Source organism: Ruditapes philippinarum, unplaced genomic scaffold, assembly GCF_026571515.1.
Source record: "Ruditapes philippinarum isolate M1 unplaced genomic scaffold, ASM2657151v2 ctg2628_1_1_1_1, whole genome shotgun sequence".
NCBI classification, from domain to species: Eukaryota; Metazoa; Mollusca; class Bivalvia; order Venerida; family Veneridae; genus Ruditapes; species Ruditapes philippinarum.
Window position 1 is genome coordinate 62,528 of NW_026867061.1, and position 17,982 is coordinate 80,509.

At 30.8% G+C, this 17,982-nt stretch overlaps 1 protein-coding gene across 1 annotated transcript in view; it reads right to left on the minus strand.

Moving 5' to 3' along the window:
- Positions 1 to 13,373: 13,373 nt before the first annotated feature.
- Positions 13,374 to 17,982, minus strand: part of LOC132734690 (ankyrin and armadillo repeat-containing protein-like) — a 61,236-nt gene continuing 56,627 nt past the window's right edge. The window contains exons 25-26 of the mRNA XM_060721479.1: positions 14,471 to 14,526; positions 13,374 to 14,061 (exon numbers count right to left, since the gene is read on the minus strand). Coding sequence (XP_060577462.1) covers positions 13,787 to 14,061; positions 14,471 to 14,526 — 331 coding nt within the window. The 3' untranslated portion in view covers positions 13,374 to 13,786. The remainder of the gene's footprint in view (positions 14,062 to 14,470; positions 14,527 to 17,982) is intronic.

Genomic DNA, 17,982 nt, shown 5'->3' on the forward strand with positions numbered 1-17,982 from the left:
TCCGGCTATGTGTGTACAGTGAAAATTATATATTTTATAAATTTCACTAGTGGTTTATCGATAGAATATAATCATCTGATATATTGGAAAGCATGAAATAAATCCTGACTCGTTAATCAGAACATGGCAGTTAAAATAAATAAATAAAACTTCTACAACATCACTTTCTTGAAACGCAGCATCCCTTGTGTCTCCGCCGATTAAATCTTTTTCTTCTCTCCTCGATCTCGAGCCACATAAATCTGATCCGCGTTTCTGATTCATCTGTCCTTTTTATCATTTTCTGCTTTATCAAATTTCTGAGCTGCATCCAAGTTGAAAATAACTCTTTTCGGAAGAAAACAAAAATAGTCCCTTTTAAAAAAGATAAATTAAAGGTCTTTAAGCAAAATAGTCCCTTTACGGAAAACCAGGTAAATTCTTTAAGTTGCCATAACTGAAGAGTGTTGCGTGATTTATATACAGGTGGCATAATGATTTTGAGTTTCCTTGTTAATGCTTTCCAAAACACTACAATGAATTTGCCTGTATCGTTGACGTCTTCTTATGACGTCAAAATATCGATATAGAACGCGCCGATATACCAGTTTTTAAATCTTATTGATTTCATTGTTTTTGTTTTTTTCACTTTTTTATAATTTAAGTTTAATTTCATAAACAATACTCTTAAAACATGATTTCCAGGTAAACAGATTTTTTTAATCATTGAAAAAAGAAACTTTTTTTTAAATTTCTTTATTTTTTGCGCAACAAGTTGATTATGACGTCATTAAACGTTGTATCTAAGCGTCATTAAGACACTACGGTAACAATCCTGGAAAAGAGCAAAATTATGAACAGAAGATCGACAATCGCTAGCATTTTAGACACCCTGCTATGTTGTTTCAAGAGGAAGTGTAAAATAAACGATGACAATCTAGTGATTACAAGGGTATATAAATCGTCAGACGTGTTCGTTTCACAGGGAAACAAGGAAGTCCTCGCTGGGTTTCCGTATATTCCTCCTAAGTAATCCAACAGCGATGTTTTTATAAAGACTAAATCAACTTTACCGGTAAAAGAAAACGAGGAGCAGACGACAAAAAGTAGATATAACTTCGGTGAGAACTTAAAGGGACTCCACTGAGGTTTTTTGACATGATGGGACTGAAAATATTTTTTCCAGATAATTGTACCATTTGATGTAGGTTTAGACCACTAATCTTTGTGCAAAATTTCAGATCATTCGCGCAAACCGTTTTTCCGGAATAAATATTCAAATTGTAAAAAACTGACTCAAACTGAAAAGCGTTTAAACGCTTTTCACTCAAATAAGGCTAAGAAAAGCATCAAAATACGATTATCAATTTATTTCAAAGTATATTTCTTAACTATCTTTGCATATATTACTGTTTAAAGTGCCCCAGCTCATTTAAGTAAGAAATTCAAATGTTATGTTTTTAGACTTTTAAACCTCAGTGAAGTCCCTTCAAGAACTGTAGGACTTGATGATGACAGTGATGACTTAGAGGTTATCACTATTTATTGAACTGAGAGAGGAGACGCACTAAGAAATGCTGAATTTGTGTATTAATATGGTAAGTGCCAACACGACTACTTTCTTTCAAATGAATTTTTATTTAAAATATCCCTTGTTATTGTGTCTCTTCATTGTCGAGATTATTAAAAATATTATTCCAATATTGTAGGCTATAACAAAACGGGACTCAATTGTTTTTATGTTTCATTTTTTTCTGGTAAATATACGTTTTAAATATACATTGTATATTCAATTATGAAACAAAATTAAATTATCGGAATAATACCTAAAAAATAATACGATGATGGTTTTAGAAGCAGGTTACGCAATATATGTAAACAAATTTCAGAAAAAAAACCTGAAAAATGTTTAGAAATGCATTATCGTACATTTCTTTTCGTTATACAAAATTAAAGAAATTTCTTTATTCCTCTTTTTATTCGTCTTTTTTTCAAAGAGTATAAAACTGTTATTTTACTTCTTCAGAAGTTATGGAGTTTGGTTTTGATAGCTTACAGCTACGTCATGTGATAGAAACTAGAAGTTGATTGTATATTGCAGCAGACGACAAACCTGAGCACGAAAACAAATGTTAAAATACAGGAAAACTCGAATAATCGTCTTTATTGGAATTATAACTTGGTAACATGGAAACAATCAAAGCACTGAATGTACTGATGGGGAGGCTATGAGAGAATGTTTCAGACTTATAGTTTCTTTTCTTTTTGCTTAAGATATGCTACCAAAATAAAAAGATATGCACATTGCGCTATTTATCCTTACTGTTGTGTTCAACCATTCATATATATGGTTAATGTGGTTGACTATTCATTTTGTTAATATTCCAGAACATTTCATTGAGGTCTACATTCGGACTGTTAATCATGCAAATTTTCAAAAACCTAAACTGTCAATAATAAATGACATACCAGCAAGTATGACGACTGTTCATTATCAGATAACAATAACATTTTACAACTGACGGTTCCTTATCAAAATATTCTAGGACTGTTCATCATAAATACTTTATGTCATTTTAATATTATTGAATGATAATAACAACTGCAAGTGATGCAACATTTTTATTGAACATAAAAATTATACACGTTTAGATGTACCATAATTGAGATCAATAAGATACTGTCTTGCGATGAGTATTAATATTCATGCTCTACGGACAGAAGGTTGTCTTCTCCAGAAGCAAATCTCGAATAAAATCACGTTTCAGAAAATTATTCCCATTTCATTACCGACGGCGTCGGATAATATTAAAGCTAAATATTTCTTGAAAAAATACATATCTGCAAAGCTTATTCAAAACTGAATCAACCTAAGTGAAAATTGATCAGGAAGTTATATCTTCTTTTTATACCTATCAGGCCAATTTCCTGATAAATATATTTTGAGTAATGATTGGCAGAAGTTCAAACCTTTCTATGCTTAACCTGCACAAGTTTCATTCATAAATGATGTTACCTTTACATGCTGAATCCACAAATTTCTCCTATCGCTAGTAATATATTGACATAGAAACTGGACAATACGATATACATTTCTAATAGCATGAAGTACCTGACCACTGATCAAGTAGCACAAACGTTTCCCCCAAATTAGGATGCATGTTTTACCAAGATTCGGAAAACTGTATAAATTGAGCCCGCATCCCGCAAACCGCAGTTTCGGATAGCGGAGTTCAGTATTTTACTTCTTATTTCAGGTAAGCTAAAAGTTCTTCTTAAAAATTTATAAATCTGTTCATATTATTTGTTAGTTTTGTGTATTCATAATTCTTAGAAATACATAGAACAAAATTTGGATAGTTATGATTTATCAAAAATATTCTGTTAAGGAACTTTTGTTACTATTTACAAATGGTACATACAATTTTATTTACAAACAATATTTACAATTTATATTAAAAAAAATTAACTTTATATATGTATGTTTTACATTACAATCTATGCAATATTGTTAAGTATTCATATGTTCATGAATTACAGTTTTGTACAATATAATAATATGATTTGAAAATAAAGTTTCGGATAGCGGAGTTCAGTATTTTACTTCTTATTTCAGAATATATGTCCGTCTTCTCTAAGAATCAGATCCCGAGTTATTCCCCAGGTCGTTTGTGTATTAAGATCAAATAAAAGGAGTAAACTTGATAATTTAAAAAGTGAAGTTATCAAACTAGAAATAAAAATAACACCGAGAAAACGGCTTAATATACCGCCAACACTCAACCAACTTATGGTAGTTAATCGATAGATTCTACGTGTATTTTTAAACCTCACTAGCTTGAAATATATACTGCGGAAAATCTGTTGTTAACAGGGTGTGCGGTTATTACGTAGGGTTTTCCATGTCGACCATTTCCCGCAAATAGATGAGAACATCGAAACCGTCAGTGCTATGAATGGTGTTATAAATGGCGTGTTTTGGAAGTTTTTGTTGAAACTTCTCCAAATCCCTCCAGAGGCGTGCACGTCGCGGAGAAGGCACACGGAAGGTCATAGTCAAGTTATCATAAGTACCAGAGGTGATTGGTTGACCTGTCGTGACTTACTCTGGAGGTTTGGCGCTAATAGATGCCGTTTTTGTTGTCGTCAGTCAGAAAGTTGATGCCTTGACGGTATTGTCGTCTCCTTTACCACCAAAGAACGAAGAATGGGCTTCCAGGAAGAATCTGCTTGAAAAAGACGTTCCAGATGCTATAATCTCGGACATATGGTTTTTCCGGCGCCGAGTATAAATAAACTTAAAACACACACACTTTTGTTGAAAACAAAACAAAAAAACAACAACACATTTTCTGTAGTAATTTTTCAAGTGTTGTAAAATGAATAAGAAATTCCTCTTATGCCGCCGATTATTTTTAGAACACAAACATAAAAGTTCTTTTTTTTATTTTTCAAATAAACATTAATCACTTCAGCGCGCGCAAATATCGTTTTCAAATTAAAGTTTCGTAAGATATGTTAATGACTTCCCGATGCTCGACTGTAAGTAATTTGTATATGTATGCGGTTTTTGTTTTTGTTTTTTAATTAAAGCTTCTTATTCTTTAATATTTTTTATGTATCTCATAATCTGTATTGAAAATTTGAATTTTATTACACATGGACTATCAAATTATGATGTATGTCCTAGAATTGAATAAACTTTCTAATTACACAATACGGGATCATACTGATCTTTGCGTCTTTCTCTGAAATAATTATTTCCTTGTTAAAACATATTTGACCACATATTTCTGTCAATTAACTGTTCGCTTTACTTCCGATTTTTGTTGTACGGAAACACATGTTTCTATTTGTGTTTTCTAATCAATTCGAATCTATAATCAGTTTAATGGGATCACCATCGGGTAAACGACTACTAGGTACTTTGGTCATGTTTTTACCCCAAATATTTGAATGTTTCTATTGGGATTAAAATGAGCATAGTTAACTAAACAACTGGTTGTATAAATCCCTGACCTGTCTAATTCTAATTATGAGATTAGTGAATATATAAGACTTTCACTACAAAATATTCCTAAACAAAAGAGCACATGTTTAAATTTATTCCTATACAAATAAAAGATCAGAGTAGGGATCTGTCAATTGCCAAAGATACTTTTATGTTAAAAGTTTGATTAATGAATTATGTAAGATGAAAATATAAGTATTGCTTTTTTTATTTTGCTAATGTAAAATGTAATATTGTGCTGGAATTTTGTCGGAGGGTCCTTAGGGTTTTGTAGTTAAATAGTTTTTTTCGGCGATAATGGTTCAAGAATATAATGTTTTTAAACTATATGTTCATCACCATCAGTGAATTTTTAGTTAAATGTATGCAAAATATTTACTATAACAGCTATATGATATAGCGGTTTATGAGCGTTTTCCGCGTACAGCCTCCTGGGGTGTACTAATAAGTTAGTTTTCCTTAGTTATCACGCAAGCATGACCCATGTCTCTGATGTAAGCGACAGTTTACAATTATTTGTCTTTAAAAAATATTAAGGACTATTAATGGTTTATAACAACAAAAGAACATGCATGATATTGAGAATACGGTGTTGCAACGTTCTAGTTAATGACCCGTCATAAACAGTTGGTCGCTGCGTAGTAATTGGAAAATTGTTATCAAAAATAATAAAGAATATTTGCCACTAAATTAAAGCATTTACTTATAAATTTTCATTTATGCTTTTTGTTAAAAAAATATTGATAAAGTTATTATTTTGAAGGGTTTTCATACCAGAACTATTTATTACAGACGTACGTATGCCTAAACCTGATTACCGCGGCAGTATGACGTCACGGAGTAGTGATTTAAACAAAAATCAAGAATTTTTCAGAGAATTATTATCTTTACAAATTGCAGATATGAAATTAAAGAATGAAAATATTTTCATATTGTAAATGTCTGTGATGAGTGATGAGTCAGCTTAGAAAAAATCAAGGTACTATTTTTTGACCTGATTACCGCGGCAGTAAGATTTGACGGACGGTTATTAACATTGGGTCGGCATAGCCTCCCCAAAAACAAGTTCAAGACACCGTCTATATTCTTAAAAGTGGAAAAAGCAACAAAACAAACTATCGGTCAAAAGTCATCCATGAAGCTAAGGCAGTGATCATTTAATTTATATCTAATCATAAACAAGCTGAGTTTCTTTAATGGACCTCACCAGCTTCTATTATTAGAACTATTCATTAGGGATATCAAAATAAAAAAATCCATAAGTCAGCAAACATTATACATGTAAACATATAGCCTGTTCTAACTTCCCGAATGTTCAGGCTGGCCTGGCTATATACTGGCCCCGTGTTCACAAAGATTTAGGGATCAGGATCGAGGTCAGGATCAAATTTAAAACTCAAATATTCTCCATTATTTATCCTCATAGATTAAATATTCAATATAAAATTGATGAAACTGGACTTAAAATAGCATGTTTATGAAAGTTGAGAATTTTATTGTTATTTTTACAAGAAATGGGCATTTTACAGTTGATCCAAATTTTGATCTAAATCCTAAAATAGATCCTCATTTTGATCCTATTATTTTTGTATTTGCTTTGTTATTAGTTGATTTTATCCCATCATAGGTTTGTTTCTTTGCAAATAATTAAGCAATTATTTACAATTCGAATATGTACCATTTAATTCTAGCATGAATACAATCAATTTTAATTTTATAAAATAATGAAAATAAAATCATGATCACCTGATCCTGGTCTTTTCTTTGTGAACACGGGGCCTGGTGACAATAGGACTGGTAACTATTTTTGGTCCATCTGGACGAAGGTGAAACCATTGCTGCATACTGCACACTATGACGTTATATACTTTCAGAGGCTGTTAATTAAATAAATTATTCTCGCACATTAAAATAATGTTTGAATGCGTATGAACTTAATCTTTCTAAGATGTTAAAAATACATGGCAATCAATGGAAGCAATTAACATTAAATTCAAGAACGACTTATTCATTTTTGTCATTTGAGAATTGCTTTGGAAAATAAATTAATAAAAGCATAATTCACACGTCTATTCTTGTTATCATTCCCTTTTTGTTATATGCATGCACACGTTTCCATATTTAAGGTTTTCAAAACGGCTACGTGTATATATATCATCCAGAAGACCATATATATTTTTAATCCCCCCCCCCCCCCCCCAAAAAAAAAATCCCAGTTCATATATATTATCGTTGATAATAACCGATAAATATAATAAGAATTATTGCTGACTGCGATTTATATCCCAATTGCCCTGCTAGACACAGCGGAGAAAGCACACATATTTGTCTCTAGCTATTGACAGTGGTCAATACCAAAGTAACATTTACCTTTGACCGACTGTCCGCAAAATCAAAAAGAGTCATCTACATGTTTTAACCAACCTCCAAATTGAATATCCAACATCTCGTCCTCCTAAAAAGTTTCATAGAAAAAAGTGGAGAACAACTTTCCTCCCACCCTACCACCCACAGACAAATTTCAGAGCCACAATTTAAAAAGATTTTAGTACATGTTCACAAGATTGTTTCATCTCAAGACCTAGGAGTTTAAGAGAAAATATTAATGTTATAGTTTATACATATAAAGAAAACGCAACGACTCCCTCCGGTCCACATAGTTTGAACAATCGTAGTAGAGGTCCGCTAGATGATGTTCCATGCCAAATATCACAGCTTTAGTCCTTGGGGTTTCAGAAAATGTTCGTCAATGTTTACTACAATGTATATAGAGTAAACACACAAATCTTCCAAAAACAGAGCCAATTTTGGCTAGTCAGAATAATTTTTATTTGAACTCAATATGATGACGTTTTCGTGCCAGATATCTAAGACTTAGCCCCTTGGCTTTCAGATTATAAGACTTTGTATCAAAGTTTTTTTTCTAAAAACAAAAAAAAGAAATGAAAATTCTTGACCCAAAGTTCGACTTATTTTGATCAAAGAGACATTTAAGTTATCCAACTTTGGTACATGACACCCAGATGATAGTTCAAGTCTTGGCTTTGTGGAATCAGACACTGTGTTGTTTTTTTAAAAATCTGGATAAAAAAGTAATCCCTCAGAAGCATTTTGAAATCTACATTTTTGAAACCCTGTTTTTGGCTCTGTGACCTATATATGCAACCATCTGGGGCCATTTGAACAATTTTGGTAGGTGAACGCGTTCTTGTAAACTTTGGTCAATATTTTTAATTGGTTTCGGAGGAAAGATAATTTAAAGAAATTGTTGTTGAAGAATGAAAGAAAACAACCATATGAAATATTAAACTTTATTATGGCAAATGATCACAAAATAACTTAACAATTCTAAAAAATATCACAATGCTCAAACTGTTGAACAATGACAACACAAAAGTCATAAAAAAACTAGAGAACAAAAACAGAAATGCTTCAATTATTAAATAAAAAATATATTTCTTCTAAAACTTTAAAGCGTTTTTATATAAAAAGAATATCAATTTGACATACATATAGAAATCTTATTTACAACTATTATAAGATAATAACCAACACAATTAGAGACAATTGTTATTGAGCTATTTTAACTTTATTTTAACTGACAATCTATTAAATTGATATTAAGTAATAAAATGCTTTAATTCAATATGACAATGTAGCTATAAAATGATTCAAGGTTCAATAAGATCCAATGCCCATCACTCAAGTGACTGTTTAATTCAACAGCATACATTATTCAACGGTATGAAAAGTTCAATGCCCAATTTCCAGGGTGTTTGAAAGATTAAATTCATAAGGGCCAATATTACCCTCAAGAGTGTCTGAATAATCCATGGGTCAATTCTAAGAATTTTCTGATTAATTCAAGGGTTAATATTACTCAAAAGAGTTCTAATAATTCTAGGTTCACTTCTTGATGGTGTTTGAATTATTTAAGGACCTTTACACTTAAGTGCCTGATTGATTCAATTAAGGGCTGTAACTCCACAGTTTTCTGAGTTTTTCTTAGCTCTTAGCAAATATACTTTCATACCGGTTCAATATAGACTAAGGCGGGTAACAAATAATGGTAAATATGTAATGGAACCAATTATCTAATTAGTTAAATTCACACACACACACAAATGAGCAAAATGAAATTTAACAACAAATACAACAACAAAAAATAAATATTAATTTTCTCATTTATAAGAATAAAGTAATTTAAAGGTACATGGACTTGCATACAACTATTTAAATGATACTTTCAATATTCATGTGCAAGAACTATAACATTTTAATATACAACAATGATTTCTTTGCATCAATATACAACTCTGATACAGGACATCACCAAGTTTCCCTTAAAGTCACATTATGCCTGAGAAAATGAATAACAAGAGCTGTCACAGGAGACAGCGAAGCTCGACTAACAAAATACTGGACGCAGTAAGGAGGACAAAACTATGAAAGAAAAATCAATTATGTATAATTATGTATTAAGTAATAGTAAAAAAATAACATTTGTTAACATAAATTCCAAGGTCAAGGGGAATAATTCTAGAAATAGTCATGCTAGAGTTATGGACCTTGTCACACAACATTTGTGTAATGATAAGATATATATATTTGAAGTTTGAAGTAGATACCTTTAAAAGTAAAGAAGTTATTATATTTCTTAAAGAAAATCCTAAGTTCAAAGAGAGATAAATCTGTAAATATTGCTTCAAGAGTTATGAACATTGCCACATAAAATGTAATTGATGATAAGGAAAGAATTTGAAGTTTGAAGTAGATACCTTTAAAAATAAAAATGTTATAATAAAAAATAACATTTTTCTAGTAAAAAAATCTAAGTTAATGGGGAGATAATTATTGCAATATTGGTGCTAGAGTTATGAACCTTGTCACATAAGATGTGGATGATGATAACGTAAATATATTTGAAGTATGAAGTTGAAGCCTTTAGAAATAAATAAGTAACAGTAAAAAATAATATTTTTAATGGAAAATTCTAAGTTCAAAGGGAGATAAATCTGAAAATATTGGTGCTAGAGTTATGAACCTTGTCACATAAGATGGGGATGATGATAACGTAAATACATTTGAAGTATGAGGTTGATCCCTTAAGAAATTAAGAAGAAACAGTAAGAAATAGTACTTTTTGAGGAAAATTCTAAGTTCAAGGGGAGATAAATCTGAAAATATTGGTGCTAGAGTTATGAACCTTGTCACATAAGATGGGGATGATGATAAGGTACATATATTTGAAGTATGAGGTTGATCCCTTAAGAAATAAAGAAGTAACAGTAAAAATCGTATTTTTTAAGGAAAATTCTAAGTTCAAGGGGAGATAAATCTGAAAATATTGGTGCTAGAGTTATGAACCTTGTCACATAAGATGTGGTTGATGATAAGGAACATATATTTGAAGTTTGAAGTTGATACCTTAAGAAATGACAAAGTTATAGTGAAAAATATTTTACTGCACCAAAACTTTAATCTAAAATCTGGACGCGGACGCCGGGGCGAGTAGGACAGCTCTCCATATACTTCGTATAGTCGAGCTAAAAATGAACCTGAATTTTAGAAAGGATAAACAAGTGTTTTATAACATTTCAGTTTATCATTACAGTTACAGAATGTAAACAAATTTGTATTTTGACATGCATACAAAATACTAAATCTCTATAACTGTCTTATCAAAAAAAAAAGGAAGCAAAGGATGGTTCAAGTGTGTAGCCATTAAGCACCTTATTGGAAACTATAAAAGGAGTCCAAAAGTAGAAAACATTTCAGAAATAAAAATAAAAAACATTACTAAGGCATGATGGGCCTTTAAAACTATGATAAAATTACCCTATTACTGTGTCAATTATAAATGAAGAATATGTAAATATGATCACGCTTTATTAAAAAATCAAAATGCACAATGATGCTTCAAAAACTAACTGAGAATTACAAAATTTTAAAATGTGCAACTTAAGGGTACTCTGGCATAATTTTTACATAAATGAAGGCATTGTTAAAACTTATTTTAACCTATTACTGAAAATATATACACTATCTTGTTTTAAATTGTGAAAATGACATCTAAAAAGTTATGCCATGGCAAACATGTAAAAAAAAAAAGCAAGCAAACTATTTGTTGCCAACAGTAAAAACATAAGAAAACAAATATCTCAAACATACTATAATAAAAACACATTCAAAACAGACTGTGTAATAAATGAAAAATTAATACAAATAAATTTCACTTTAAGCTCAGTTCAAAGACTGTTGAACATGTACTATAAATCTATAATATCTATGGATTCAATTCAAAACTTATTTTTTTGAACTAGTTACTTTTTCAATAGAAAATTTGATCAGAATTTGAATGCTGATATTTCATTTGTCTTATTTATCACCTTTACTTTTTATAACCCAATTAGAAACTCATTCATTTTAAAATGGTTTCCAATCTTTAATTTTCCTCACACCATTCTTGCAAAATCATTGAACTTTCCTGAGAATATAATTACAGTGTATACAGTATTGATAAGAATTTAAAGACATAAACAAATACAAAATAAATAAAAGGATCATTGATTTACTCTTCGCAAAAAGTAACAGAAAAACAAAAGCACTGCATGTGGTGTAAACACTCATCTGTAAAACATTTTAAGTTACAAAGGGGCACAACTCCAGAATAATTCTATTGCTTTCAGAATTATGCCCCTTGTCTAAAAACTGCACCTGGTCATGATACGCAAGTATAAGTCCAAGTTTCAAGTTGATACCTTTTGAAAAAATGGGCTACATAAATGTTTTTGCATGATGACCATAGCAATCATGATCATGATGATAGCTAGACTTTTTCTTTGAAACAGATTAGTTAAAAAAAGAAAAATATCAAACAATCTTGAATAAATGCCCCATTTTTTGACATACAGAAGGAAAATTAACTTACTAAGATAATAGATGTTAATTATACATCCAAGGAAAGTCGCAAAACTTATTTTACAGCTGGTGTTTCCAGTATGTATTATCAAGCAGCAATTAGCCAAAGAAAAAAAAGAAGAAAAACTAGAAATGTGTCATCATGCCACGGATGCCCCCGCATGCAGCCAAAATTTCAGATGGTGCATTAATTATTTGTTTCATTTTAAGTTCAAAGCCCTTAAAACTTTTCAATGTTAACACAAACCATTTTCATACAATGTTCAAAGCACTGAAATTATTCAGTCTTAACCTTTTAAAAATAGCATATTGCATATTTGTAGCCAAAATAATTGCTAAAAGTATGAGTGCTGAAACTGAAAGTTCAAAATTTTTCCAACATTCAGGAAAGATAAGTTTGTCCAAAATCATTGAACCACGACCAAATTCAAACTTAAACTGCTTATTCCTAAGATGTATCTATATTATTTTCAAAGTGAAAGGGACATAACTCTGCCAAAAAATCACCAAACCATGACCAAATTCCAACTTGACCTGCCCATTCCTTTGACATATCCATATGTCAAATTTAAGATGAATATGTAACACTGTTGGGTAGATAATGAACAGAAACTGTAAATTTCATAAAATTATTATTTTTAAAGTGAAAGGGGAATTACTCTGCCAAAAATCATTGAACCATGACCAAATTCGAACTTGGCCTGGGCATTCCAAAAACATATCCATATGTCAAATTTGAGTTGAATGTGTTGTACCATTGGGGAGATAATAAACGGAAACTGAAAATTTCATATTACTTTCAAAGTGAAAGGGGCATAACTCTGCCAAAAATCATCGAACCATGACCAAATTTGAACTTGACCTGCGCATTCCTTTGACGCATCCATATGTCAAGTTTGAGTTGAATGTGTTGTACCTTTAGGGAGATAATGAACGGAAACTGAAAATTTCATATTATTTTCAAAGTAAAAGGGGCATAACTCTGCCAAAAATCATTGAACGATGACCAAATTCGAACTTGACCTGTATTTTCTCATGACATATCCATATGTCAAGTTTGAGTTGAATGTGTTGTACCGTTGGGGAGATAATGAACGGAAACTGAAAATTTCATATTATTTTCAAAGTAAAAGGGGCATAACTCTGCCAAAAATCATCGAACCATGACCAAATTTGAACTTGACCTGTATTTTCTCATGACATATCCATATGTCAAGTTTGAGTTGAATGTGTTGTACCGTTGGGGAGATAATGAACGGAAACTGAAATTTCATATTATTTTCAAAGTAAAAGGGGCATAACTCTGCCAAAAATCATCGAACCATGACCAAATTCAAACTTGACCTGTATTTTCTCATGACATATCTATATGTCAAATTTGAGTTGAATGTGTGCAACCGTTCTTAAGATAATGAACGGAAACTGATGATGACGGAATGACAGAATGACGGAAGATGGAAGGACGGAATGACGGAATGACGGAACAGGGTAACACTATATGCCCCGGCCATTACATGGCGGGGGCATAAAAAACATGCATTCTATTTCAGCATTATTCAACGTTTTTTACTTTAAAATCCTCCTGTCCCATTTGGAAAATGTGTACCCATTGGAGTTTATTAGAGAATATAATGTACGAATAGATATGATACATACTTTGATAATAATACTATAAAAATACTATAATATTTTTTGTCTATGACTTTAATAGTACCTTCATTTCATTAAAATAATTCTACCCACTCAGTTATAATTTATATGCTATTATTTTTTTTTGTCTATGACTTTAATAAGTACCTTTATTTCATTTAAATAATTCTACCCACTCAGTTTTATTATATGCTATATTATTATTTTTTTTTACTATGAAATTGCTTATTTCTCTTCCCGCCATGCTTTAAGTCTTGTTTTGAACTGATGATCCGGTGACGGGGCATTAATCTTGAGAGATTTTTCTGACCCAGACGCTGGACGAGACTTGTAGGCAGTAGAGGGACGAGTCATTGTCGATGACGGACGACTATCATCATTTGATCGACTTGCGACTATACTTGGAGATTTCTTCCCACGCGCTGGTGCTGAAACTGCACGATTCATTTTGTTGAGATCCTCTTTGCGAGACCGAGGTTGTGTTGTCATTGGACGCTGGCCTAGAGAAACAAATAAAAATTGTAAAACATTGTTATTTTTGTGTATAAAAACTTCTGTTAATTCTTCTTTTAATTTTATGTTACGTAATACTATGTAATATTTATCAGTACTTTTTGGTATACTTTGGAAAATAGAATGCTTACCAATTAAAGTTACATAAAAAGAGATAAAATATGTTATTAAACTGCTCCTGCATAGCCCTGGATCATACTTGGATGCCAAGCCAAAAATAATCAGCTCTTCCAATATACCAGTTTGTCTAGATGGATACTCTTCAAAATATATCTTCATTTTGTACAGAAGCTGATGGAGTTTTTTTAATAAAGGGAAGTAACTTTGAAAAAGAGGATAGACTGTTTTGAAAAGGGGAGTAACTGACAAAAACTGTTATGTAGTATAATAACTTACCAATCATCCCAATTCTGCTAGGAGGAATTATAGGTCTACCACCATTTATTTCAAGGCTGGAAATAATAGTAAATGGGGTTATCTATAACACACACACAACAGTTATAGTTAAATGAGAGGAAATACCCTTTATGTTTCCATAGGTTAAGGTAATGCTGAAAATAAAATATATGGTATTATGCTGTCCCTATACCAAACTGTTATTTCTTTGAAAAATATTGTGCAATATATAAAAGAATGATCTTTTTCTTCAGTAGCCAATTTTGGTATGGCAGGAAAAAATTGATTTAGCACTACATTTAATTTTTCCATGACTCTGTATAGAAAGTTATATAATATGTGCTTTGTGTTGATGAAAGGGGAAGTAACTCGAGATAAAATCAAATACTAGTACTTCTTATGTGACATGAAAAAAGGAAGACAAAAGATAATTAATACATCTTTTTGTAGAAAGTACCTTTGAATAATGACTGAATAAGATAGAAATATCGGATAAATTCTGGAACCTTTTTGGCATTGTTACTTAAAGGGAAGTAACTTAAGATGAAAAACATATACTTGTCTTAACTTAGTTTAAAGATGGTGTATTTCAGAATAAATTACAGATTTTTGTCTAAGTTAAAGGGATCACTAAAGACAAATAACTGATACCATGATGCAGATTAAACAGGAAGTTATTTTTGTTTGTTTATTACCAACACAGTGTAAACCTGAGTGTTTTTCATTTCTATTTTTTCACACAGTTTTGGGGCCGAAATACTTTTATCTTTACGGGCAGTCACTGCTAAGTTTTTTCACAATGCAAAGGGCTCTGGACCTACATGTATTAGCAAATGACTGGGGAAAAAACAACGTAAAGGCTCTTTTTTGTGACTTTCCAGTATAACTAGTGGAAGAAGACCTTAGGTCTAGGAAGACCGTAGACCTCTGTACATAATTTCAGGCACCAGAGAGAACCTGAAAAGCACTGACATCACCTGAAGTAGCAGGATAGATTCTTTAATACGAAAGTTCCTGGCACAGATTCAAACCCTAAATAATAAGGGACAAGTGGTTTGAAGGCCTTGGCCATTTAGCCAGGGATACACCTACATTGGAAGAAACCTAAACAGAAAGTAACCTGGGATTTTCCTTTTTAGAAATCTTGAGCACATTAATTTTAATGGCAATCAAATCAATATCAAAATAAAAAAAAACTTGACTATAATATAGATGATATTGGATAAATTCTTATTATAAAAAAAAGTGCATGAATCTGCTTAATGTGCGTTTTGTTGAAGGAAAATATATGATATCTAAATATGTAATATCCGGGTAAATGTGAAATTTCTATGTTCAAAAATCTCTCTTAATAAATTAAAACTGGTTACAATTATAAATAAAAATAAATTTACAATGAAAATACAAAAATGTCATAATGCAACCTATTAAGAAGGGGTGTTATTCATATATTTAATATTACAATTACAGTTCTTAAGATGGCTTTGATCTTAAATTAATTTACATCACCCGAACCTCTAAGTCTTCGGTCTATTCTAACATGTTGATTCTAGAAATACTGATGTTTTAAGTTTACATGAATATAATTTCACTAATGTTTCATCCTCTCCCATTCGAGACATAACTATTAGTCCTCTGTTCATCAAATTAAGACAACTACAGATTTTTATGATTCCTTCCAGTTTTATGGGAAAATTGAGTCCATTATAGTAGCCTCCCAAACCAAAATGCATGCCTGCGACAAGCTTGCCGCAAGCTTGTCACAAGCTTGCCGCAAGCTTACAGCTTAAATACAAGGTTGCTGCATGCTTGCAACAAGCTTGCGCAAGCTTGCGATGACTTTTGAAATATATTGCAAGCTTGTTTAAAATTCATGCAAGCTTGCAAACATTTGATGTAAGCTTGCAATGCTGCAAGCTTGCAATAAGTAGACACTTAGAAAATTTTTGTACAAATCTACACTTAGAAATTTCTTGTTAAAGTAAATGAAACACTTAGAAAATTTTTGTCAAAAGTGTACACATTAAAAAAAAAAATTCCAAAAATGATAGTATCAGTGATAATTAACTAGTTTAAACTAGATTACCACGCTAAAGTTTATTATTAGTTATTAGTTATTTTATATATTCAGCTCAGTATTGTAAATTTACAAAGAAAATATAAAATCATCATTTATTTTAATGCAAGTTACTGTAAATGATTTGAAATTTAACACTTAAATTAAACATTTCATGTAGTCAGAAAAAATGTCTGTGCAAAAGAAGTAAATGAATTGATTGTTAAATACATATTATTATTTCAATAAATCTACATGAAGTTATGTACATTGAAATAATATCCATTTAATTACAGGCTTTAAGTTTAACTATTAATTAATTAAAGTCTGTGATTCAATCATTCAGACACTATAATAATCAAGATGGGATTGCATTGCTTGCCATTTTTAAATTCTAAGAATTCATGTTTTTGGATAACAATAAATAAATAAACAAAACAAAAACAGTGCATGAAATAATCTCATATATATTCTATATTAAATTAATCAATAATTTATATTGCTTTTATCTAGGAAAATAAATACTACATCCACTGAGATTTTACACTACACACATCAGAACCTTGATAAAATTCATTGACCATCTGTGCATGACTAATTTACTCCCTGGTCATTCAGACAGATCAGGCTGTTCCATGTGATTATTTTGGGGAGAGATAACATTATAAATTTCATATGCAGAATGTGTCTACAAGGACATTGCAATCTTTTTGTACAAAAATTTGTAATGATTTTTAAAATCTATATATCTAATAGCTATTTGATATTTTCTTTTACGCTCAAAGAATGAAAGTTAAAATGATGAGTAGATTAACCCTGCTTTACATACTGATAGACCTGTCCAGTTTTACAGTAACTGTTGTAAAATTTGAATTCTAAGATATCTGGGTCAGCAAAGAGAGCAAAATTACAGAGGAATGATGTACTTGATATTTTAGCAGTTTTGGAGATATTGTTTTGTTTAAGATTTTAAAGTGTTTAAGTAATGGTATGACAACAATCAGAATCACCTGGGACAAGGAGATATATAACAGAATCAGGTATTTATAAACCTTAAGTTACATTAATGCAGAAACAGGTTATATTATATATCAAACTATTAACATTTGTAACAAGAGATCAATGTTGTTTTTATATTTTCAACTTCATGCATTTGTTTTTCTGATAATTTAATCTATACATGTAAAATCTGTAATATATAATTTATTCAATGATTTCTTTTTAATGATTTTTTATATTGTTTAAATGGCATGTTAGTAGATCTTTTTCATTTCCTGCAAATTAAACAAATTAAATCAATTTTATTAAATAGGACTAAATGGTACAATCAGTAGTTTTGTACAGCTGAACAGGGTCAATCATAATCATTTGTTATTTTACATGTATGTGTTGTGTTTTCAATGGAACAATCTAAAATTACATTATACATAAATAATTTGCAGGCTGGGACATAAGT